Source organism: Osmerus eperlanus, chromosome 8 (assembly GCF_963692335.1).
Source record: "Osmerus eperlanus chromosome 8, fOsmEpe2.1, whole genome shotgun sequence".
NCBI classification, from domain to species: domain Eukaryota; kingdom Metazoa; phylum Chordata; class Actinopteri; order Osmeriformes; family Osmeridae; genus Osmerus; species Osmerus eperlanus.
The window spans coordinates 3,154,074-3,181,278 of record NC_085025.1 but is presented as its reverse complement, the minus strand read 5'-3'; the positions used below and the strand labels follow the sequence as shown (position 1 = coordinate 3,181,278).

The 27,205-nt window shown below is 45.9% G+C and overlaps 1 protein-coding gene across 3 annotated transcripts in view; it reads left to right on the top strand.

The window, feature by feature from the left end:
• The window catches only part of runx2b (RUNX family transcription factor 2b), a 42,367-nt gene extending 15,393 nt beyond the window's left edge, over window positions 1-26,974 (top strand). Inside the window, exons 1-7 of one of the 3 annotated variants that reach the window (XM_062467929.1) lie at window positions 4,009-4,192; window positions 5,316-5,572; window positions 7,031-7,187; window positions 8,937-9,041; window positions 17,188-17,355; window positions 19,272-19,433; window positions 23,300-26,974. In XM_062467929.1, the coding sequence (XP_062323913.1) occupies window positions 5,378-5,572; window positions 7,031-7,187; window positions 8,937-9,041; window positions 17,188-17,355; window positions 19,272-19,433; window positions 23,300-23,775 (1,263 nt within the window). In that variant the 5' untranslated portion in view covers window positions 4,009-4,192; window positions 5,316-5,377 and the 3' untranslated portion in view covers window positions 23,776-26,974. Of the gene's footprint in view, window positions 1-4,008; window positions 4,193-5,315; window positions 5,573-7,030; window positions 7,188-8,936; window positions 9,042-17,187; window positions 17,356-19,271; window positions 19,434-23,299 lie in introns of those variants that run through there. The other 2 variants (XM_062467927.1, XM_062467930.1) reach the window with 2 other exon arrangements.
• Window positions 26,975-27,205: the final 231 nt, after the last annotated feature.

Genomic DNA, 27,205 nt, shown 5'->3' with positions numbered 1-27,205 from the left:
AAGTCTTCTGCCACTTCTCTGCCATTCACATCAGTTGCCTGGCTGGAATGGTTAGAAAAACATTTTGAGACGAGTCATCTATGTCAATGACTTATACACACGCCCCCCCCCCACACACACATACTGTACACACACCCACACACACACACATACTGTACACACACCCACACCCACAGAGAAGCTTTCCTGATGGGTCGTAGTGATGTCACATTCTCAGTGACAAACAGTCATTATGAGCTTACTCTGATCTGGGATCTGTGGGTGGAAGGCTGAGAGTGACTGAGGTCCTGGTGAGGTCCTAGGAGTAGGATTTCTGAGCATCATCGTTTTCTGCCCCAGCGCAGCGCTGGCTGGCCTGCCAAGCATGGAAACATCCCGTTAGAGCAGAGAGGGCTCTGGGCCTCATCACAGCCCTCCTCTAGAAAGCTATAATTAAGTGTCTTGAAAAATGCACCACTGTGAAATGGAGCCTTAATCCCAAGTTTTAAGTGGCTGTACTTTTCCTCTCCAGTGCGATGAAAGTACGCCGAAGAAGAGATGGGAGAGGAGGGAGGCAGACGGAGGGAGGGAGGGAGGGAAGGAGAGAGGGAAGAAGAGAGTGAAGAAGAGAGAGAGGGAGGGATTGAGGGAGGGAGAGAAAAGTAGTTAGCGTAATCTGGCTTTACATAGGGAGGTTAGACATGAAACATGTTGATGTGTGTGTGCATGTCTGAAGGCTTCTGGTGCAGCCCTGCTCTCTTGTTTATTTACATTTGCCCTCAACATTGAGTTCTGTGTGACACATCCTCTTTTTAATGAAGTGTGGTTAATAGAGAAGGGTTAGGTGTCTCTGTGTGTGTGTGTGTGTGTGTGTGTGTGTGTGTGTGTGTGTGTGTGTGTGTGTGTGTGTGTGTGTGTGTGTGTGTGTGTGTGTGTGTGTGTGTGTGTGTGTGTGTGTGGTATGTGCTTGAGCAGGCAGACAGTTGGTGGCCTGAGTGTGTGTCAGTGTGTCACATTAAACCTGGATGTGGAATTGGACAGATAAGCTATAACTGAAAACGCTGTCATCTCATCCTTGTTCGGATTTTAACGACACACATGCAGTGTCTTTCTCCTCCAGTGTACCAAGAGTACTTCTGACAGACATATCTGATCAATCTGTGTTCAATCTTATTTTATTGATCATGCAGGGAAATCTGATTTAGTGTTGTGATGAAGCTCCCAGTTGCATTACAGCTTAGTTTTCCAGTTCCACATGTGGAGTAATTCAGTAGATGAACTGAAACAGAACTGGGCCAGAGTACTTCCAGCTGTGCTGTTGAACAAAAGAGAGAACCAGTCTTAGAATCAGACTATATTTATTACACTGTAATAAGAAAGTGTGAGTTTCTGACACTAGTAGCTATGGCTCGTATTCAGTCAGAGAACGAACATTGACCACTTCTGACTATTATTCTGTTTCCAAATGTGAAACTTAACAACCAGGAAACACTGAATTTAAATATGACTGAACTGCACTTTGTATAGTTTCCCCTCAGGGATTACACAGTAGACCCAAACTCAGAGGTTAGCCTAGCTCTGACACACACACACACACACACACTGTACTCAACTACACACAAACATTCAGACCACATTTTGATCAAGAGAACAGACGGACAGACATGAGGAGATCCAGAGAATTCCACTGTACCTCATACCTGTACTTGTTACAAATGGTAATTAACTTTGAACTTGAACTTGAAACTTGACTGACACAAAGACAGACAGACAGACAGACAGACAGACAGACAGACAGATGAATATGGAGAAAGCCGGTGAGACAGAGCAGGCCGTTCTGCAGAGATCCAAAGCAGTCAGGTGAGACAAGCACCCTTTGATGAGTTCAGCTTGTCAGAGTTTAACTCCCTTCACAGGGACATGTGGCAAGGAAGGAGCTGGGACGTGGGTAGATCGAACTCTTATGGAACTATGCCACAGAGCAATTGTGTCACTATAACATTAGTAATATAATACATAACATATACTGCACGTACAGTGACGACTTCACATTAAGTTAATCACGTGTCCAAAGCTCAGTGGCACTGCAATATCTAAAAGCAATACAAATAAACAGTTCTGAAATGAACTTGCAGTATCATGCTGTGGATGTTTTCCGCATCACTGAAAATAAATTCAGTGGTGAAAGACAGATATTATCAGAAGTGAAATTCAACTCCCTTTCTGTTAAAAATAATACCCCCTGCATTTACAGTAAGACCATGTTTACTGCCCTAACAGATTTAATTACAACTGGTCAAATTTATCCATCCATAAATTGCGAGCTGATCTTGGAGAATGTTGGGTAATATCAACAATATAGCTCTTTGGGCACCATCTAACGGAAGTGTAACTCAATCACTCGTTTTACCATGTGACGAAGAGCCAAATGCATGTCAGAGCTTTCTTTGACTTTATACTATATCCCTTTATATGTCCCTCCCACATCCTCTCATTCACACACGCACCACAACCAACTCATTCAGCCCCCTACCCTGACAAAATAGCCTCCGTTTGCACTGCCATCATTTTAGAACGGCTAAAAACGTATGACGTTGTTGCTGTGAGGATGTTACTGTGTATTTACAAACAATAATCTTGCCTGTAACAATCAGTTATCTCGGTTATGAGACCCAAATCAACCAACTGTACGTGACAAAAAAGGGTTCCATAAATAAAGAGAATAATTAATCTGACATCTGTGCTTTTTGTAGTCTGTTTCATGTAGAAATAGAGGCCGATATCAAAGGTCCCTGTAGTAAAGTCCCTTCAGTAAAGCCTGTTAAAGAGCACAGGGAACCAAGTGGCTCTATGTTGTGGTGTTGTGGACTCTGGTGTTGTGGACTCTGGTGTTGTAGACTCTGGTGTTGTGGACTCTGGTGTTGTGGACTCTGGTGTTGTGGACTCTGGTGTTGTAGACTCTGGTGTTGTGGACTCTGGTGTTGTGGACTCTGGTGTTGTGGACTCTGGTGTTGTAGACTCTGGTGTTGTGGACTCTGGTGTTGTGGACTCTGGTGTTGTAGACTCTGGTGTTGTGGCCTCTGGTGTTGTGATGCTGGTGATGTGTGATGTGGCGTTGCCTTGTCTGACTAGATGAGTGATGGCTCTGTACCAAGCCAGAGCAGTGAAGGGAGTGGTGCAGGTGGAGCCCAGAGAGTTCAGAGGGAAGAGGATGCCCTCTACAGTAGGGACGTGAGGGGCTGAATAACCACAGCTCTCTGGAAGGCCTGGGACATGCAGGTGGTTCAATTCTGTTTTGTTTCAGGCTTTAGGCCAATGAGATTTTTTTATGAAATGGGAGACATTAATTCCAACTGCCAAATTTGTTGTATAAATTGACAGTTGTTTTCTCAGCCTTATTCCTGTGTTTAAAACTAAAATGTAGAATACCTTTGAAGGACATTTGTCATTCAGGCCACAACTGAATCAATGAGCCATAATGCATACATGCAGTATGAAAATGCAATGCGGCATACGGACTCAAACTGTATAATGGATTTGCGTAACGTCAATATAGACAACTGGAATTACGCTTAACCAAAAGTCTGTGACCAATCTTAGACGACTTGTATTTATATTCGTGCCAGGATATATTTCATCTCAAATTAACTCTAGTTGACTCTATATTATTATATATATATATAAATAATTATACTTATAAACCAATTCAGATCATTTAAATAATGCCTCTTATTAAATAGATAACGTAAATTCGATATGATATCACAATCAATTCTCTTTAATTGTTTAAATGGTCTTTAAAACCGTCTTTATCCCTAAATAATATACCAGAGCATACTGGTCAGCACTCCCCTGCGAGCGAGTGTAACTCAACGCTCGGCTTCCCGCGTCTCCACCTGAGTCACAGCTCTCTGGTGACTCATTGACTCGAGGCTCGGTTTGGTCATACCTAGTTTCTGTTGCCTGAGACGAAGGCAAGCGGCTCTCTGTCAAACAGTGTATAAATACTACTACTAAAGTAGTTCGTTATAAGATCTCTTAGTTTGTTGTTTAACGTGGCCATGTGTGTCCAAGGCTCGCGGCATTCACGGGGTCAGGGAAAGGGGAGATTAACGGTCAAGCCTATTCGGAATGGTCTAAAGCGAATTCAGTCTAGTAGAATATGTTGAACATTGTAGGTGTGTGGATTATCCCTGGAACTCATAACATGTCGGTATGTTTTTTTTTTTTTTAGATGACATTTTGCTACCGGAATTGTTTTAAAGCATGTTGAAGTAGGCTATTTCTGAAGAAGAAAAAAAAAGATACTAGCCCTATTTCTAAAAATATCAACCATGTATAGAATATTTCACAAATTCTGAGTAGCCTACATTGGCTGATGAATGTCCACTACAGTATTGATCACGATAGCTCCAATAGATGTGAATCAAGACACCACGTGCTCTAGTAGCATCAGCACAATCATTCCTCGGCGCTGTAGCTATATAAACCACAAAACTCACAGCACGGGAAAACCCGGCCTCCAAACATTAACCACATTTACGGCTACAAACCCGGCCGCGTTTTTCCGCTTCTTTCATCTAGCCGGCTTTTTTTCTTACATTTCAACAATATTTTTAACCCTTTAAGTTGAATTCATTGTTGGACTATACTTTATTAGCCTGCACATTATATGGCAGATAGCCTACATTCAATTGTGTCGACCGCTGGCTATAAACAGCTTTTCAATGTGTGGTTCAAAGCAATATTCGTACCTTACTCCTCTTGTCTTTGAAAACTTTTTTGTGTACATAGCCTGCAGGCTTTGAGAGCTAGCTTTTCAGCTTGGCACAAAGACTTCAATGACGCACCTGGAGCTACGCTTTAAGTTTTCACTGAAAGGAAAAAGAGACAAAAACGTCTTGAGTAGACAACATCTGGATGGATTGTTCCAGTTTAGTTTCTTTTAGTAAATTACAGTGCTTGGATTTTTATTTTGGGTTATTCATAACCATATTCACACATCAATCTGTTTTTGTCTTGGACATTTACATTGAAAAGTTGAACATCAGTTGAAGAGTCGTCAGAAACATCCTTATCATGCGTTCAAACATGGTGTTCTAGTAGGACAGTATTTTATTTCACTCGAAGTCGTCCGCTGAAGTTTGTAGTGGATAGGGTTTTGCAACTCTGCGCTCTGCGTGTCCCATTTTCCATTGGCAGCAGTGCTGAAGTTTCGCACCAACGGAGCACTCGGAGTTTCGCCCTCAGAGGAGTGAAGAACAGTTGTATTTGTTTTTTCCCTAGTCTCGGTGCCTTTTCGCTAATCTAGGCTGGTGTGATGCGAATTCCCGTAGATCCCAGTGCCAGTCGGAGGTTCAGTCCACCGTCGAGTAGCCTGCAGCCGGTCCCGGGAAAGATGAACGATGTGAGCACACCGACGGGTCAGCCGGACGCTGCAGTGCCAAGACTGCGTCCGCACGAAAACCGCAGCATGGCCGAAATCATCGCTGACCACCCGGCGGAGTTGGTACGGACTGACAGTCCCAATTTCCTCTGCTCAGTCCTGCCCTCTCACTGGCGCTGCAACAAAACCCTTCCCGTCGCCTTCAAGGTAAGACCAAGTCAAACTTCGATTTTTCTGTAATGAATTTCCCAGTGAGTAAAACTTCACGGTAGCTGGCTTGTATCGTTTCGGATTTGGAAAACGAATACATTGTATGAAAAGATGTCGGATGCCGATCTCAAATTGTGACAGTGTACATGTCAGTGGCAAATTGTTATAATTACGCATGCATCAACAAAGTTTTGACTACTTGGAATTGGTGTCATTTTTAAGTTTCAATTATCAGACGATTAGCTACAAACTACAAAACTAGAAAAGGTATGAGCAGTTGTCTCTAAATGTTTCTGATATCTCCGCGCTTCAATTCCTTCTTGACATAACGTAAAGAGAAGGCATTACTTTTATTAAAAACAACAAAATAAACGTTTTGCTTTTTTGATGAGGTTTTGATAAATCATCCATTATAGACTCCACAACTGACCATAACCGCATTATTCTAATGTATTTAAAATATAATCATTTTATTGTTTATCTAAAGCGTTAGGCTCCCTGCAAATCTGTGAATTAATGTAAACTCTATGAAATATTTAGGAGAAACGATTGCTTTGATAATACATTAGGCTAGGCTATGAATACATATAGAAAATGTATCAACTATTTGAAATGCAATGTAATTAAATTGCTCAATTTAAAATGTCAAAGGCTGATTTAATTTAATAGGCCTAAAGATTGTATTCATATTTTTGTTCAATATTTTATCGTTAACGTTTTTTCACCATCACCTATCATTGCAGTATATCAGCAGGCTGTTGGTTCTGTAAAAAGGCCTGTGAATTAGAAAGCACCCTGACAGACACATGATTATTCTGCAAATTCATATCAATTGCTTTTCGTAGAACAAAGAAACAGTCTTGCAGAAAGTCCTTAGGCCTTGGCTCCAGATTCAAACCTAACACTTACCTAAAATTACACAATTATTAAACTGTTGTCTTCTGTATTTGCCCTTAAATTATGATACCGCTGTAATTATTGTTAATTTATCTGTATCCAATAAGTTTTTTAAAAATATTCACCTTCATCTATGTGGTAGCAACATTATTAATACAGTCATTAATACAATTTCCTCCTGTTCAAAAATGCATGTGCATGAAGTAGAAATAATGTCCTGGTTTAAAAGAATAGACCAGAATCAACATGATACATGATTTGAATAAGTGAATCACCATCTGTATTTACTCAAGGGCTACGCCTCAAGCAATCGATGCCTTTAAATTCTCTTTACACTATCTTCATTGTAAAATGATCACAAGCAAAAACAAATGCATTTGTCCATTATGATATAGATTTTACGTAAGTTAATGATAATTATGTACATGAACAAAGTAACTTAGCATCTATTAATTACATCGATAATCAACCCAACATAATGCACAAACTGCTAAATATGTTTCCATCTCAGTCTCCGATGCCATGGCAACCAACATCACAAGTTCTTCTTCTGGTCAGGTGGTGGCGTTGGGAGAGGTGTCTGATGGGACCGTCGTCACGGTGATGGCTGGGAACGACGAGAACTATTCCGCGGAGCTGCGGAACGCCTCTGGAGTGATAAAGAACCAGGTCGCCCGCTTCAACGACCTCCGCTTTGTGGGGCGCAGTGGGAGAGGTGAGAGGCCCGCCACAGGACGGTCGACCTGGCCTTTGTAGCTCCGTGGAGAGCCTGTTGATGCTCCTGCTCACCTGGTGTAACCCTGCTCTGCTGAGCCACACACACAAACACACAGGCATGCACACGCACACAGGCATGCACACACCATGGGTGGTGCTGGACGTCAGCCTGTCTCTCACTAGAGGAAGCTGGGAGCCGTGGAGGGAGTTGAGCACCAGTCACATTGGAACCAGTGACATTCCCCGAATATTTGGCATCACTCTCGTTACTCTGTGTGTGTCAATTACAAGTTGTGAAACCAAATCATTATATTTACGGTAAGAGGTTTGGCACAAAGAAGCTTTTTTCTCAGGATAAGCATGTTATTGTGCAGGAATGCAGTGCTGGTGATTTTGTCCTCCTTGGCACACTGTTTTGTTCCATCTGAGCCAGAACTTCTTTTACTCACGTTGGTTTCTCACTGGCAAGTAGCTTCCATCCAGCCAGCTTTTATATCTGCTCTGAAATGGTTTTCTAAGATGAAGTCGATCCAATAGGAAGGGAGGATGGAGGAATTTGGGCATATGTAAACAGGCCTTTACTCGGTTGTGGAGGAGAGAGGATAGGATGGAGGAGGGGAGGGAGTGAGGTAAGAAGGCATGGCAGAGGACCCCTTTGGCCATGGAAACCTTGTGCGTCTTTTGCTCTGTGACATGGAATCTTGCCACAGGAAGTGACATAGGAGACTTAAGGGGATCAGGACACAGGTGCCTGAAATGGATACCCTCTACACAGAGAGATAAGACCAGAACACAACCAGCAGGCAGGGTGAAGAGAACAGAGGACATGTGCATGAAGGCAGAGTAGGGCGAGAGGCTAACAGTCACAGGTATGGGACAAGCAAAGACCTGACGGTGTCCATGACTTAAACTTGATGTTATTTACTAACAAGGTTCCAGATAAATGTAGTGATTAGGTATGGGTCACTGTGCATAACTAAATCAGCTATCCGATTCAGCTATCCGTCTTGGATTCCCTGCTTCCGGGAACTACCGGGAAAACACCAATCTGACCTCAGAACAGGGTCAATAGCTAATGTTAACTCATCCACTCAGCTTAAGGAATGTGAGTCATCTGAAGAGGTATCTTGTTGCTGTGAAGGATTATCAATGGGATCACAGTGTTATGTTAACAGTGGACAAAACCATGATATGGATTATAGTGAGGGAAAGGCTGTAAAATCAAGGAAAGAGTGTAGACTAAGAAACCTGCCTCCTACTTCCTGTTTCCTGTGCTTAGTCATGGTGATGTGAGTTCTATGCATACCTCAGATGTTAGTGTTTGTGCTGAATAGGCGTCTTCAGTCGGAGTCACAGAATTCCTGCAACTCAAATCCGAGGAACGACACACACACACACACTATTTATTTCACTCTCACACACACACAGTCAGCCCCAGGCAAAGCAGCAACTGCCAGGGATTAGCATAGGAGGAAGTGACTGTTAAGATTCTTCTCACCCACGCAAACACAGACAGGGTTCGACAAGGAGAAGCTTATGATCACAAGAACTGTTTGACTGTCTGAATGCCTCATCTTCAGGTGTATTAAAGGTCCTGTCGGATGTTTATTTTCTTTACTTGACTACAGTTTGCGCTCTTAAAGACATGCTTTTATGGGCTTAGCTAGAATTGGGTCTTGAGGGTTGTGGTGTATGAATGCAGGGCATTGCCCTTGAGAATGACTGATGTGTTCTAATGTCCCTACAGGAAAGAGCTTCACCCTGACAATCACGGTGTTCTCCAACCCTCCACAAGTGGCCACTTACCACCGGGCCATTAAGGTCACAGTGGATGGACCACGGGAGCCCAGGAGTGAGTACACCACACACACACGCAGACACACACACACACAGACACACACACACACACACAGACACACACACACAGACGCACGCACGCTCACACACACACATACGCAGACACACACATATACCCACACACACGCAGACACACACACACACACGCAGACACATACACAGACGTACGCTCACACACACACACGCAGAAACGCTCACACACTCACACACAGACACACACACATACCTACACACACCTACACACCCACATACCCACACACACCCATATACCCACACAAACACACGCACACACTCGCCCAGAGTGTGATAATGACTGGCTGAGGCTGTTTTTGTTAGACTTGCTGATTTGTGGGCGTGTCCTACGAACAGATAGCCAATCACAACAGTCAAGGACTAGTACTAAATAGTGGCGCCTGTCTAAAATGGAGATAGTAAAACAACAAGTACACTAACAAAGGATAGAGACATACTTTTTTCAAACCCCTTAACTGGAAAAAGTTCCGATTATTTTAAGTGGCAATCAACAGGTTTTTAATTAACTTGACTTCTCAGAAATAGCCTTGCTTCCCATGCGATGGTATAAGAGAGAGTGCAGCGCGAAGGGTACACTGGGTAGCAAAGTGCTAGCATCAGCTCATTTTAATGGGCCATATAAAAACAACTGAAGAGGAAAAAAAACTTTACTATGGCCATCAGTGCCAACTGGTCTGGCAGGCAGCTGTTTCCCCAGCCCTGCCTATTCATAAAAACATATTCCCATCTCTGGCGTCTTAGTGAAGACTAGCACATCACAAACAACCCTCCTCCCGTCCTAGAAACACACATGGTACTGGGACACAGAGACAGACGGAGAGACAGCGACAAATCTGGAGACACGGGGATTAGTAGGTCATCATTCTGGATGAAACCTGCCCCCTGGCGCCATAGACGCCCCTCATACACACACACACACTCACACACGAGAATGCGTGCTCACACAGTAACACATACGGATATGCGAAGAGCACTCGCTCTTCACTTTGATCGCAAGCATTTCCTGTGCATCTGCCGTCTCTGTCAGATGACTTCCAAACACCCACAGTCTGAGCCCGTTACTTAGAGACCGGCGGATGGGAGGCAGGAAGGAATTTGTTTACAAAGAACCGTTTTCTCTCTCGACAACAACAGTCCTAAAGTCCATTCGGCCCACAGACATATTCTGAAGTCTTAAGGACGTGATCAACCAGGTGTGAAATACACTGTAAATACAGAACGCTGAACTCCTCGCATCAAAGCCATTTTCCTTTCCGCCGGTATTCCACCAATAGCAATCCACTTCATGTGAGTTGTGAAGTGGATTAAATCATGGCTGTGCTGTCACCAGTTCACCAGGACCTGTGCCTCGGAACACGCTTCTCCCTCAGGGTCACTGAGCCTGGGTCACTGAGCCTGGGTCACTGAGCCTGGGTCACTGAGCCTGGGTCACTGAGCCTGGGTCACTGAGCCTGGGTCACTGAGCCTGGGTCACAGAGCCTGGGTCACTGAGCCTGGGTCACAGGGTGACGAACCCCACATGTGTGTCCCTGTTAGGACCCACCACCAGGCCTCACTGCCCCAGGCCTCACTGCCCCAGGCCTCACTGCCCCAGGCCTCACTGCCCCAGGCCTCACTGCCCCAGGCCCGGTACTGACAGTCTCCCAGCTCAGAGCCAGCCACTGCTATCTTTGAACGCTTCATTTACACATGGGGGCCTCGTCTGCCATTCCACCTCTATTTGGTGTTAAATGAGTGGGTAATTAGGAGGCCACTAGTACGCCTTGGAGGGGCCCGACAGAGAGGAGAACACTGGGCTGTCTTAGCTCATAGCACACACACACACAAACACATTCACACACACAAACACGTCACGACTACATGTCATTTGTCTGAAACATTCAACTTCTGCATATTTTTCAAAGTGACGGAGAGGGATAGAACGTTTATTCACTCCAAAACAATCATCTTTGAAAGATTTGGGAACAGCTGCTTTGTCCACGAGAGACATCTGCTACACAGTGTTTTGTTATTTTGTTCTTGTTAACTTTTCATCCGTGTCCTCCATGCAGTTGATGAGGGTGTCAGTCAGTAAGTGTGTTAATAATTAGTTTATGTAATTGTCAAGGCCTTATGGTTACCAGAAGAGTCCCACACCACTGGAACCGCCATATCAAGTTCCTCCGGCTTAGTTTGGAATCAGTTACAGTTTTCTGGGTTTGGTTGATAAAGTAACGATTCTCTGTGGTAACGTGACTGCGATGTTGGGCCCGGTTGTGCTGACGGGCCTGCAGTGGAAGTGTGGCTGCACTCTTGGGGAGTGGTTTGTCAGGTCCTTCTGGTCACTGTGTTATTAGCAGGAGGTTAATGTGGTTTCTGTGGCTCTCATTGTGCTTAATAAGATGACAGGTCCTGGTTGCCCTGTGGTTTGCCACAACGCCCAGAAGTGTGTCTGTGGGTGTGTGTGTGAGCTTGTGTATGTTTGTGTGCACCCACACGCGTGTGTGTGTGTGTTTATGTATGTATGTATGTCTGTGTGTGTGTTATTGGTGTCAGTAGTCTGTTTTAGTAACAGTGCTGGTTTGGAGCACTGCTAATAGGTCTCATTAAACGTCATTTGAACTAATAGACTGGGAGGGGTTGGTTAAACCAACATGCTTTTATAGGTGGTTCTGTGTCTCCTCAGATCCTGGGCATGACCAGGAACAGTCTCCTGACTGGAGATAGTCAACACAGCACCAGGCTTTCTGTCCAAATGACTCTCTTTCCATTACTGGTTATTATTGACAGCCAACCATAGGAGGTGACTGAAGCACTTGTGGCATATATGTCTTGTGTTGCTGTGTGTGTGCATGCCTTCGTGTCTTTCATGGTTTTTGTACGAGGTTAGTGGTCAGGCCCCTCTGTGCTGTTGGCCCCTGTCTTGGTATGTGCCGGGTCTGGGTCTGGGCCTGGGTCTGGGTCTGGTCTAGTTTTGGTCAGGGTGTTAACAAGTTTGGTCTTGGTGTTGTATGAGTCTGGTAGTTCAGAGGCCTGGAGACAATATTAGTGGTTCAGTGGTCTCCTTTGCCAAACCAAGCTTCGTATCGCTCCACACATTCACACACATTTGATGTTAGGCACAGCCCTCCCACAAAACCTCACCGCACGTGTATGTTGTGAGAGATACTAATAAACTGTTTGCATGCTCCGTTACCTCAAGTGTACAACGGGAATATCAGCATTATCGCGGCCTGTTGTCCTCTAAGGGCAGTTTCGCTTACCTTTGGACACACACACGCCTTCTCTGAGCGTGAGCGGTTCTATGTGTGCGTCATCATGCCTGTCGTGATGTTACTGAGCCTGACGGGCAAGACCTGAGCAATCCAATACCGACTTTAAACATAGGTCACATGTCAGCACACGTTGGGCTTGTTTATCTCTGAAAGGGATGGCCCCGCCCTTATTTACACATCCTCACACCAGAGTGCGCATGCACTCATGGACACACACACACACACACACACACTGTACACACATATGCTGTACTGTACATAAAACTCACACACATCCACTTTGATGCTCTCTCTCAAACACACACACACACACACACACACTCACAGACAGACAGTGTGGTATCTGCTGAAGCTGCAGACTCATTCAGAACATGCCTTAACAATGGGAGCAAGACCAATAAACCCCCCTGAACTCCAGGAGGGAGAAGAGAGAAAGAGAGAGGGAAAAAAACAGAGAGAGACTGAAAGAAGTGAACGAGAGAGAGAGATACTCTAGTCTAATCCTGAGGCAGTGAGACGGATGTCTCATGAGGTTCCATGAACAGATGCCAAGGCTTTATAAGACAGAACACAAAGCTGAGAGGCAGAGGGCCTGAGATGCTGAGACTGAGCCAGTACACTCAGGTCTAGAGAGTCAGGGACTGAGCCAGTACACTCAGGTCTATGGAGTCAGGGACTGACCCAGTACACTCAGGTCTAGAGAGTCAGGGACTGAGCCAGTACACTCAGGTCTACGGAGTCAGGGACTGACCCAGTACACTCAGGTCTAGAGAGTCAGGGACTGACCCAGTACACTCAGGTCTAGAGAGTCAGGGACTGACCCAGTACACTCAGGTCTAGAGAGTCAGGGACTGACCCTGTACACTCAGGTCTAGAGAGTCAGGGACTGACCCAGTACACTCAGGTCTAGAGAGTCAGGGACTGACCCTGTACACTCAGGTCTAGAGAGTTAGGGACTGGAGCAGCACAACATCAAAACATCTCAAAGAGATTTACTCTCTTTGTTCCGAATAAAAACACTTTCATGTGAGCGGAGAGGTGATGAGGGAGGCTGTCTGAGACTGTGTGTGTGTGTGTGTGTGTGTGTGTGTGTGTGTGTGTGTGTGTGTGTGTGTGTGTGTGTGTGTGTGTGTGTGTGTGTGTGTGAGAGAGAGAGAGAGAGAGAGAGAGAGAGAGAGAGAGAGAGAGAGAGAGAGAGAGAGAGAGAGAGAGAGAGAGAGAGAGAGAGAGAGAGAGAGAGAGAGCATCAAAGTGGATGATCAGTGTGAGTGTGGATGTGTGTGGGTTTTATGTACAGTACAGCATATGTGTGTACAGTGTGAGTGTGTGTGTGCCCTTCCCTGGCCTGGCTTGCTTCCTCAGGGCTGGAACGCATGGACCACACAGATGGCTGGCAGCTCTCCACGACAGCCTGGCTCTCTCTCTCTTTCTCTCTCTATCCCTCTCTCCCCCTCTCCCTCTTTCCCCTCCTCTGCTCTCTCTCTTTCTCTCTCCACTTCTACAGACCCCCATGGTAGACGGGCGTCTGGCTGTCACCCACTCAGCACTTTTCCTCTCTCTTCACGCTCTGCCAGATTCAGACTGCCACCTGAAATAATTCATTGTTTCTGACTCCTCACAAAAACAACACAGCCACTGGGAAAGCTCCAAATAAAAAAGTGAAATGGAGACGAATGCATTCAGTCATGCTCTTTACTGGCTGTTCTAGCAGGAGCTGACTGACAGACACCCAGACTGATATTCCAGGAGTGTGTTGCTCCTAAATCAGGGTAGATATATTAATCACAGGTCACACCATAATCATAAACCCTAAGCCGACTGGGCTTTGAGGATGACGTGACAGTGAATTTATAAGATGTCCATTTATTCGGCTTGTGTTCACATGTGTTTCTTACATGTGTAACCCTAGTCAACCGGAGTGAATTTCGAAATAGTTCATCTGTAGAGGATGCCTGCTTGGCTGGTAAGGAGCGCTATTGTGTTTCAGACTGGTAGTCTCAGCCCGTGCCTCAGAGGGAAACAGCTCACCTCATCATCCATCAGAGATCACGGCACTCAGACCCAGATCACATCTCCATCTGGCATCAATTACTTAGGACTTACACACTGTTTACCCTTCTTGCTCTTACTTACGGTGTTTTCAGACCAGTGTGGTGGATAGGTCCCTAGTTCATTATCTCTCTGCTTCAAACAACACTTTTTTGGGATCGCTGGGTGTCCGATTTGATCTGCAGAGATGGCAGATAATGGATGGAGCTGGCACATGCGTACGTTTGTGTGTCTGTGCTAGCCTACATGTGTGTGTGTGTGTGTGTAGGTGCGTGTCCATGAGCTTGTGTATTACCGTAACATCTGGTCTGAATCTTGTGTTTCCGGCTGCTGGTTGGGCAGGGAAGTGGCACACACTATCGAAAATCTGGGCTATTTTCACAGGGATGATGGGAATCTGAGGGACTTTCCCTCCGGCGCTGAAATCATCCGCCTTCCCGCTCCTTTAAATACCCCGGCTCATTCCAACGCCCTGCTAGGGTTCCGATAAAACAGCTGAGAAATCTTGTGTTTGGCAACAGATGTCTTCTAAAAGGTGTAATTAAGGCCTGAAGAACGGTATTTACTGTCAGAGCCACCAAACTAATGGACTGTGAGGGCAGGGTGTATTCACTGTGCACTGGACTTTAATGCATAGTAGTGGTTACCATGTCACATTTCTTCATGGTTGAAAACCATGCTTCGCTGCCCCTTATGACCAAAACCAGGTTGCCCACCTTATCTGTTGGTACCCACTGTCCAGCCAGTTGGGGAAAACTAGTGGTCCACTGGTTTGAGCTTGACCTGGGAGTGTAAACAGAGAAAGTGCACAGCCTGTATCAGACTGTCTGAAAGACCTGGGGAAAGATCAGGCAGTTCAGTGTATTTACAGACACTCCGCCCTTGTGAGTGAAAACATCCCCCGTTAGATGCAGCCCAGACTGGGTACGGCGTGTCTCGGAGAGCTCCTGGATCTTCTGTGCTGTGCGGAGGAACCCTCCTGGTCCTGGATCTTCTGTGCTGTGCGGAGGAACCCTCCTGGTCCTGGATCTTCTGTGCTGTGCGGAGGAAACCCCCTGGTCCTCTAACTGTTCCACCATTCACGGCGCTTCAGGGAGGATCCAACGGGCCCCAGTCAGCCCCCAGACTGGGGACCCATCCAGAGCTCTTAATTTACTGTTCATCAGGGTCTCCTCCTCTCCCTCCTGCCCCCACCCCCCTCTGCCTCCCCCATGTCTCGCCCCCCCCCCCCCCCTCATCTCTAGGAGACGGCCATGCACAAAGCCTCACTGTGTCCCATCGCTGTTTTAAAGAGAAACTCAGTCTGTTAGGAGTGGAAAGCCTATGATTGACTGGGCACAGCCCGCTAAGAGAAATAAGGAATGCCAGTGAAAGGCACAAATTATCCGCCGGCCTGATGGCAAATGTTGAAATTAATGAATTATCCATGTGAGTTATGTCATGAAAGTGAGCTCTGCAATTTGAGGTCATCAAGATGGGGTGCTCCGAGTTGGGGGTTGACGTTGTAGCACATCATCATCTATCAGGATGTATGTGTCCATGTGACATCCCTGGAACACTGAACAGGAAACTGATGGAAACCTCAAATATTCTGCCACTTCTGTCTCCTCCTGTAGCTTCTGCTCCTCCTCAACCTCCGGCTCTTTTTTCTCTCTTTCCTCCTCATCTTCATCCAACTCATCTTCTTTCCTTTTCCTCTTCATCTCTGCTGTTCCTCTCTAGGATGCCTCTGACCCCTGACCCCTGTCTCTCCACCCCCTCCCTGGGCTAGTGTCAGAGGTGTGTCTGTGTGTTGCTCAGGCAGGTTGGACAGGATTCTGAGGCAGCTGCCTGTCCGTGCCTGTGCCAGATGGCACTCTGCCAGCTCCGGCATGAGTTTCTTTACCTTCATGTTTACCTCACCTACTTTACAAAGGATCTGATGGAGGAGGGAGCAAGCATTCAAATACACAGACGTGTAAAATGACAGACAGACAGGAGAGAGAGAGAGAGAGAGAGAGAGACAAAGAGACAGAGAGAGAGAGAGAGAGAGAGAGAGAGAGAGAGAGAGAGAGAGAGAGAGAGAGAGAGAGAGAGAGAGAGAGAGGGGACCCATCCAGAGCTCTTAATTTACTTAATGGGAGAGAGAGAGAGAGAGACAGAGAGAGAGAAAGAGAGAGAGAGAGAGAGAGAGAGAGAGAGAGAGAGAGAGAGAGAGAGAGAGAGGGTGTGTGTGTGTGTGTAGACAGAGGCAGTACATGCAGTACATTAAGTGCATAACGAAATTGTGGGATGTTTTGGAAGGGACAGAACGCAACTAGACGGGAGAGGCCATCATGGCATCAGAATCAGGTTTTTGAGCAGAGCTGTAGTGTTTACCTGAGGATGAGTCCTGGCTGAGTAAACTGCTGGCTCCTAGCTTGTCGCTAACAGGATGCAGCATCCCAGTTCTGGCCTCTCACAGCATACATCCTCTGGCTGATATAAACACAGGTCCTGTTGACAGAAGATCAGCTCTCATGGCACATAGCACAACTGTCATATCACAGCATGACAGGAATGACAAGATCCACGATCGCCACTATGCCAACACTACACTGTAAAGCAAACACAAGACGTGAAACTTCTTCTGGGCGGGTGAAACATAGACGTAGAAATAGTTCCGCGGTCGTCAAGTTCTTATACTAAATGACCTCTTGTGGAGGGGGTCATAGTGTGAGGTGGATGTAGATGCAGCTGACAGCAGCGTGAGGTAAGGACAGTGTTGGGTCAAGTTGAGGGTGAGGGTGAGGGGTAGCCTGGCTGACGGGGTGTGTGTGTCTGCAGGGCACCGTCAGAAGCTGGAGGATGCTCCTAAGACCGGCCTGTTCTCTGACCGCCTCAGCGAGCTGGAGAGAATCCGACAGAGGGTTGCCGTGCCGACACAACCACCCCGGCCATCCCTCAACCCTGGACCCAACTCCTTCAACCCCCAGGGCCAAACACAGATACCAGGTGAGCCTCTAGAACATTCACCAGTCAGGGTAGATACAGTACCAGATGTGCTTCTAGAACATTCACCAGTCAGGGTAGATACAGCACCAGATGTGCTTCTAGAACATTCACCAGTCAGGGTAGATACAGTACCAGATGTGCTTCTAGAACATTCAGCAGCCAGGGTAGATACAGTACCAGATGTGCTTCTAGAACATTCACCAGTCAGGGTAGATACAGTACTAGATGTGCTTCTAGAACATTCAGCAGCCAGGGTAGATACAGTACCAGATGTGCTTCTAGAACATTCAGCAGTCAGGGTAGATACAGTACCAGATGTGCTTCTAGAACATTCAGCAGTCAGGGTAGATACAGTACCAGATGTGCTTCTAGAACATTCACCAGTCAGGGTAGATACAGCACCAGATGTGCTTCTAGAACATTCACCAGTCAGGGTAGATACAGCACCAGATGTGCTTCTAGAACATTCAGCAGCCAGGGTAGATACAGCACCAGATGTGCTTCTAGAACATTCACCAGTCAGGGTAGATACTGTACCAGATGTGCTTCTAGAACATTCAGCAGCCAGGGTAGATACAGCACCAGATGTGCTTCTAGAACATTCACCAGTCAGGGTAGATACAGTACCAGATGTGCTTCTAGAACATTCAGCAGCCAGGGTAGATACAGCACCAGATGTGCTTCTCGAACATTCACCAGTCAGGGTAGATACAGCACCAGATGTGCTTCTAGAACATTCAGCAGCCAGGGTAGATACAGTACCAGATGTGCTTCTAGAACATTCAGCAGCCAGGGTAGATACAGTACCAGATGTGCTTCTAGAACATTCAGCAGCCAGGGTAGATACAGTACCAGATGTGCTTCTAGAACATTCAGCAGCCAGGGTAGATACAGTACCAGATGTGCTTCTAGAACATTCAGCAGCCAGGGTAGATACAGCACCTAATGTTCACCACACATCACAGTCACCGTGAGGTCCCATCATCACTGAGCCGCCACCATGCACACATGCCTCCCTCCAGGTAAAAATAGTCTCAGTGCGGTATGGGCTCTTAGTGAAATAGAGCAGGTTTGTTCAGGCAAGGTGAAATGTCACACCTAGAGGTTATACCTATTTCATGTACATTCTCTACGTACGAGGTGGTAACGCCATCTCTCACGACTACACACCTGTCACCTGAGCCAGCCCTGCTACTGCCAGCTCCTCCCTACTAGCCTCCCTGCCTCAGTCCAGCTGGCCTCTTCCTGTCACATGTGCTGGTTACACTTAAGATTTCACATTCAGGGTTTCCCAGTACTTGAGGGGTACAGTGGGTCGTTTGTAGACCTGAACGGACATGTGCTGACTGTTTCCACAGCTTCTCTGTAAATATTTTGAGGTTGATCTTGAAGTCAACATCCGACGGCTGGATTCTGTAAATACACGAAAACGTTTACATCCTAGAATATTGATAAATGTACACATTTTGATATTCAATCTGTAGATCGTTTTCAGCCTCAAGACTCTTACTGTTCGTGGTCAATGTGCAAATAGGTGTTTAGGCTTTATGTGAGTGCAGAGACTGTTGTAAAGTGTGTTTTGCCATGAGTGTGGCTGTGTGTTTATATGCTGGGCGTGTGCCATGGAACCTCTCAGTCCTGAAGCTAGTCCAAGATGTTTTTAAAAGCAAACAGGAAGATCTTCTCTGCTTAGGCAAACATTAGATGTGTCATTGCAAGAGAGGTTGCGTAACAATTTTAACTGAGAATAACTGCAAAAAAAACATCCAGGAATGCACTGTAAATGGAATAAGACACCGATAACGTCTTATCTTGTTGCCTCTGCTCTCTCATGCAATGTATTTCAAATGCAAGGCAGGAATTCAACTACTGAAATGCAGCGATTCTCACCTTTTTATTCCTCTCCCCCCCCTCAGACCCACGCCAGTCCCAGGCCTCTCCACCCTGGTCCTATGAGCAGACTTACCCCTCTTACCTGAGTCCCATGGCCTCCCCCTCTGTTCACTCCACCACCCCCCTCTCCGCCAGCCGGGCCACAGGCCTTCCTGCCATCAGCGACGTGCCCCGACGCCTGCCAGGTACTCACCTCCACCCACCCTGCACTGTGCCCCCCCTACCTCACACAGGTACTCACCTCCACCCACCCTGCACTGTGCCCCCCCTACCTCACACAGGTACTCACCTCCACCCACCCTGCACTGTGCCCCCCCTACCTCACACAGGTACTCACCTCCACCCACCCTGCACTGTGCCCCCCCTACCTCACACAGGTACTCACCTCCACCCACCCTGCACTGTGCCCCCCCTACCTCACACAGGTACTCACCTCCACCCACCCTGCACTGTGCCCCCCCTACCTCACACAGGTACACACCTCCACCCACCCTGCACTGTGCCCCCCCTACCTCACACAGGTACTCACCTCCACCCACCCTGCACTGTGCCCCCCCTACCTCACACAGGTACTCACCTCCACCCACCCTGCACTGTGCCCACCCTACCTCACACAGGTACTCACCTCCACCCACCCTGCACTGTGCCCCCCCTACCTTCACAGCTGTAATTGCCTATTTACAATTTGTCAGAAAAGGCAGGCTAACTCTGACCAATTGACTTGCACAAGTCACCATTAGCTAATTCTGGATGAATGTGAGAAGAAGGAGACTTCCGTTGTTCTCCTTCAGAGTGGTTCTGGAAGGCTTTTTATAAACAGTGGAAAAGAGGATTGTTTCCTCTTTTCCTCTGTCCAAGCCTTTGATCTCAGAGGAGGATGGGTAATAACAGGCCCATGATAATAACAGGCTCGTGACGAACCAATAAAGTGGCTTTATAGTGATCCACGGCTCTCCCAAGGCATGCTGGGTACTCATGGAGTCCAGTCTTCAGCATAACGGCGGCATCTGTGTGCTAATTTGTCTGCCTTTCCCCGACCCAAACACTCGTTTAAAAGCCCTAAATGCGGCCAGACAAGTTCTCTCCTTCATACACCTGTTTGACCCAGCGCCAGGTGATTCTTTTCCCTATGCACTCCCTTTGACATTCTCTCTCTCTCTCTCGCTTTCTTTCTCTCTTGCTCTCTCTACTCTCTCTCTACACTCTCTCTTTTCAGACAACATCTCTCTCTCTTTTGTGTTGATGTGCTACACCTTAATTCCTCCTCGTAGCGCCCGAAGCGAGGGTGAGTGCTTAAGAGTTGCCGCGGTGTGACTGTGCATCGGAGGGGGATTGAAATCCTGCCAGCTGCCTTGTCAGCTCTGATTAGTTTGGTCCCCCCCTTCCCTGCTTTCATCTCAGGAGCGTCGAGCTTTGTACTCTAAGCCCTTCCACACACTCACACTCACACCCTTCCACACACTCACACTCACACCCTTCCACACACACATTCACACCCTTCCACACACACACACACTTCCACACTCACACTCACACCCTTCCACACACACACACACACACACACACCCTTCCACACACACACACACACACTCACACCCTTCCACACACTCACACTCACACCCTTCCACACACACATTCACACCCTTCCACACACACACACACACACACACTTCCACACTCACACTCACACCCTTCCACACACACACACACACACACACTTCCACACACACTCACACTCACACCCTTCCACACACACACACACACACACCCTTCCACACACACTCACACTCACACCCTTCCACACACTCTCACGCATGCATGCTCACACTGAAGCTTGCTTCCACATGCTGATGCACTCACACGCTGACACGCCTGGATATTAACGGCTCCTAAGTGTAACGACGAGGGGTCTCGTCGTCTGACTCATGGTGAGCTCAGAGCAGCTACATCACCCCTGACTGGAGCTCCACTACAGAGAGGAGGAGGAGGAGCGACTGGCAGGGCCCTTGGCCTCTCCTGTCTACCCGGCTCTTCATGTAGAGAAATGCTTCAGTAGGCAATCAGTGATTCAGCTCCAGGAGTTCATCACTCAAGTCAAACACCAAATTCGGAAGTGAAGTTCAAAAGTTTGGGTTTGTAAAATACTTCCAAATATTTAGACAACGTAGACTCTGGTTTCATTTAAACTAATGAAGCTTGATCTGGCTCATCATCACAGAGGGCTTTGTACAGTAAACAAGTCCAAATGTGAACAGCAGAAGTCGGGAGTTTATTGAACACTGCCGTTCACTTCTGAGGTCACACTGGTCCCTCTATTCCGAAGACAATCACCTACTATTTCAATGAAAAATCAAATGGATCTTGCTGGAGAGAAGGAAGTTTAAAGGCCTTAATTGACAGCACATGTTATCTGACGCTAGCGACAAACCCGGCCTTGCAATTTCACCCACACATAAACACTAAGCCCTCCCCCCCCACCACCCCCCACCCAGCCATCCCCGCCCTCTCACACCAGACATGGTGACACGGAAGACGCCTAGTGATTTATGATAAGACTGCCATGGCTGGACTCCACCACGGAGGGGGGGGGGGGGGGGGGGGGGATGAGGGGGTTAGTGTGAGTGGGGAGTACCTCCTATTCTCCTTAAACTTTCTGGGCCGAGCGCGATGTTAGCCACAGCCAGTTAGTGGTTTCAGGGTATTTTTTAGGATGGAGCGTGGAGAGGAACGAAGGGATGGAATGGATGGAGAGTGAGAGAGAGAGAGAGAGAGAGAGAGATCAGCTCTTTCTCTCTCTCTCTTTCTCTCTCTCTTTCTCTGTCTCTCTATCTATGTATCTTTATATCTCTCACCCTCTTTCATACACACATAACTTCCACACACACACACACACACTCTCTGTCTCTGGAGCCGTTGGGAGGAGAGGAGAAGAGCCACATCAGAGCTCAGGCCTGCCTCATTATGGATCTCATGGAAACTGCTTCTCCTCAAAGTGTTTCCATGTGTGCTGCTCCTGATTCATCCCAACTGCTTTTTTTATGTGCATGCAGTATTCACACACATATTACCCCTCCTCACACACGCACCCACACACACACTGACACAAACACAGATACACACAAACACAGATATAGACACACACACACACACACAGAGATACACACAAACACAAAGATAAACATACACAGATATGAACCGTAGGCACACACAGTCACACACACATACTATGTAAGCATAAACATGTGAGCATAATATGCATTCACACAAGGACACATAAATAAGCATATTTGTAAACACAGATTAAGAATCATATATGCAAGCATGAATACACAATCTATCACAGTTACTGTAATCTTAAATCCAACAAATAAGACCATAATTGAAAATATTTTGGAACACAGCTTTCTAGGTCTATTGGCATTTCAACATGGTGTCTGAAGAGATTATTTTTATTGGATCACAATGCTTGGATATTTAGCTTTTCTGACACAACAAAATAATTGTATATTATCCCCAAGAGGCACTTTGTACACACCAATTACTGAAAACCCCCTTCACATAGCACATCAACAAGACTGACAACTACATTTACATTGTAGTCATTTAGCAGAAGCTCTTATCCAGAGCGACTTATAGTAAGTACAGGGACATTCTCCCCGAGGCAAGTAGGGTGAAGTGCCTTGCCCAAGGACACAAAGTCATTTTTGCGCGGCCAGGAATCGAACCGGAAACCTTCTGATTACTAGCCCAATTCTCTAACCGCTCAGCCATCTGACTCCCTGACAACTAGGGAAGCACAGACAGTAATCGAAAGAGAGTGACACAGTCAACACCCATTATAATAACTAGTAATTTAATATGACATAGATTCAAGCAGACATATCCTTTAGGAACGGCTGCACGTTGCTTGAGTCAACTTGATAACTTGATAAATAACATCCTTCATGTTACCTTCATACCTTCTTTCTCTCTCTTTCTGTCTCTCTCTCTCTCTCTCTCTCTCTCTCTCTCTCTCTCATATATTCATGTGTATGTGTGTGTGTGTCTGCAGGTACGTCTGACCTGAGCCCGTTCCCAGGTCAGTTTGAGCGCCAGTTTCCCAGCCTCTCTCTGACAGAGAGTCGTTTCTCCAGTCCCAGGATGCACTACCCCGCCACCTTCACCTACACCCCCCCGGTCACCTCCGCCATGTCGCTGGGCAGCACCCACTACCACACCTACCTGCCCCCACCCTACCCCGGCTCCACCCAGAGCCAGAGTGGACCCTTCCAGACCAGCAGCACCCCCTATCTCTATTACGGAGCCTCCTCCGGCTCGTACCAATTCTCCATGGTTCCGGGGGGTGATCGTTCACCGTCCAGGATGATACCACCCTGCACTAGTGCTTCCACAGGCAGCTCCCTGGTTAATCCTAACCTGCCCAGCCAGACGGACGGGGGAGTGGAGGGGGAGGGGAGCCACAGTAACTCCCCCACCGTGCTCAACCCTGGAGGTAGGATGGATGAGGCCGTCTGGAGGCCCTACTGAGACCAGGGACAACAAGAAGGGAAAACATCAACTGATGTTCTGGTTTTAAAGCACAAAACCTTTTGGGAGAGTTTTGAGTTATGCAACAAATTAGCAGAAAGAAAAAGAAAAACTATCTCTTCCGTTTCTTGGAAATTAACGTCGAGATAAAAGAAAACAGACTTGTGTGAACTTGTCTTCCTGGAATGTGTTTTGACCAAGGCACTACAAAGGGAGTTATTCTCACAGCAATAATGAGAAAGACACAAGACTATTATGGTTTACTAGACCAGAGTGGATAAAACATTATTCCAGTTTTATGATAATCCACGAGCAAATGGATTGTTCAGATACTTTGTAAAAGACAGCTTCTTTTGTAGTGTTTGTATTTCTATAAGGCTTTTTGCAGAGCATGTTTTTGTACTACGACAATATAAAGATGCAGGTTAAGCACTGAGTAGCAAGCGATGAGAGTGACACTTATGTTACCTTTGGTGGTATGAACAGCAAATTTGCTTTAAAATGTCTATACGCTCATTTTAAATCATTTATTTAAATTGTATATTGTGGGTGAGAGGATGGTGTGAATTAAGGAGGTTTTTTTAAGGAGTTTTAACTTATAAAGCCATAAATTATGTATTGTATTTGAAACTTGAGTCGTAGAATTGTAATCTGAATATTTTTGATGCATGAGTAAGTTAACATTGATTTTGAAAGGTAATTTAAAGAGTGAAAAGTTTAATTTCTTTACAACCCAAAGACCCTCTTACAATGTACGTTTTGACGTGATTTACAAAGACTATGACAGCATATTTCCTCTGCAATTACTTTCAAGCTAGATTTCACCACACCTAAAGCAACTTATTTGGCCTTGAATTGACCCATACAATACACCGCAATTACATTTATTGTGTCTGTTGGCAGTTGTCAATGCCAGTCAAATTTAATGTTATTAAGGATTTATTCCAAATCACGAAAACAATTATTTGGTCAGGTTTAATCTATTTTAATTGCTTTTTCTGTAGAGTGAAAATATAGTTTTTTGGCAGTCACAGGGAGAAACTAAATGGATAGGTTGGTGGGACCAGTTAGAATGGATTCCTTCACAGTCTCAGATTATAACTTGAGATCCTCAACGGTGTGCCATGTTAGGAGAAGCACTGCCTGGAGCGCTGCAGTGGAGAAGGTCAGAGGGGGACTGTGTTATGCATACAGTACAGTGATGCCTTCTTATGCCTGGAGTTCCACTTCAGTGAGCTGGAGTCCTATGTCTTCCTGGAGTCACTTCCTCATGAATTTCACACTTTCAGGTTTAACAGCTAAATACTTTAGTCAGATATTAAGTTTATACATGATCCCTGAGACCTTTGCTGTTTCAGCATTACGTGCGAGAGATGACTTTCTAAAAGTTTGTCAAAGTGTGTAACACTTATGAGCACAAAATCAAGACCCTGTCACGGCCACAGCCGTGCCCCCCCCGGTTTCAGTTTTTTGCCCTGCCCTAGTGTTTCCCTGTCATTGTCTTCATCTGTTCTCGTTAGCGTTATTGTGTCCACCTGTGTGTCGTTTGGTTCTGTGTATTTAGGTTTCTGTTTTGTGTCCAGTCTTTGTCTTGTCCTTACCATACCTGTCCGTGTGAGTACCCTATCTGTTCCCCGTTTTTGAGAATAAAACCCTTGTTTCTGCCATGCCTGCCGACTCCCCTGCGTTTGGGTCCAACCCCACCTCACGTCGTGACAGACCCTTTTAAATTTTTTTTTGTATTTCTTAATTTCATCCTTTCACAGTTGTGCTGTCGAATTGATCTCTGTTGAAAACAGTTTGGACCAAATATCTTCTGCCCATTTCTGCCCATTTCACTTTTTATTTTATTTGTCTGCTTCGGTGTCATGTTTTACAAAATGGGGTTAAATCATATTACTGCCCAGTATTACAGACTGTTGGATCGACTCTAGAGAAACAGAAGAGAAATGGACATGTTTACAGTTTGCAATTACAAGTGTGTTGAGATTTGAGAATGCAAAAAATGTAGAACTGAAAAATGCTTCCTACGTGGTGATTGGATGCAGCTGCTGACAGCAAACTGGAAACAAACAGGATGGGAGAGGTCGTTTGCATGTTTCTATCATATAGCACTTACTTCTGGACTTATTTTTACCAGCACTTGCGGGAGTCTGCCAGAAGGTTCGTGGGTTTGGTCCTCTCTACCAGTGTAACACCACTGGAGTCACACACAATGGATAACACTTGGCTAAACATGCCATTTATATTGGAGTTGAATTTGATCTCAAAAGGCAGTCAGTATTTATTTTAAAAATACTATTTTTCCTCTTGCAAGATGTATTTTTCAGTGGATGTTGGCAATACAAGAATGTTGAGAAAAACACTGCGATTTACAAAGTTCCAAGTCCATCCTTCTCCAGTAGAGGTTTGCACACAGTGTCTTGGTCCCAGTCTGTGTTGTGGATCTCCTGAACTCTTTTGATGTCACCAGATATTGAGGCTCTGGTTTTGGCTCTGGGCCAAGTGAGCGTAAACAGTGTTGAGTCTTTAAAACACACAAATACTATGTCATGTGTATGTCATACTATGTCATGTCTGTCATACTATGTCATGACTATGTCATGTCACACCATGTCAGATGCACCCGATAAAAACAGCTGTCAGTCGCAACAGAAAATGTCAGTTCCATTTGTTCCCCGTTTTTGTTGACAACCAAGAGCACAAAGTAGAAAAGGCAGTCTCTCTAAAGGTCCAACAAAACAACCGTCCTTTACTGACAGACATCAGGTTAGATCTACATGTATATCATCACATCATCACCCTTAATCATGGTACTGAAACCTTGCTTTGTTTCCAAAAGGTGTTTGTTCTGTTGTCACCCATAAAAAGTGGATTCTTGCATAGTTTCATCATGAGATTGTCATTGAAAATGCTGAAAGAAATGTGTAATTCAATCATCTAAACATGGACGCCCCCAGTTTTAAGAACTTTTCTTTCCTTCTTTGTCTTTGTTACACTTGGTCAAACCTTCAGTCAGGAAATGTAACTGTCTTCATTATTATGCTGGTTGTTCATATCTGGGCGAAGAGTTTGTTTTTTTATTCCAAAAGGGACTGGCAACCTGACAACAGTGAGTGAAATTGGCATTGTGATTGTATATTTGTTTATGTTTAAGAATAAAAGAGGATTTTTGTTAATAAGACCTTCATATCTCTCATCGTGGCCTCAAGCATCTTTCCTATGATCTTACATCTTGTGTGTGTGCCTGTGTGTGTGTGTGAGGGGTTGAGGAAGGTGAGGGTGGCCCGTTGACAACATGTCATGTTCATTCTTATTCTCCTCCATGTCTCTGGCCTCGGCACATCTGTGCTCCTGAACTGGAACAGGCAGGGAGGAACAGTGAAGACCACTGAGCACAGAGCAGCTACATTACATTTAGTAGACGCTC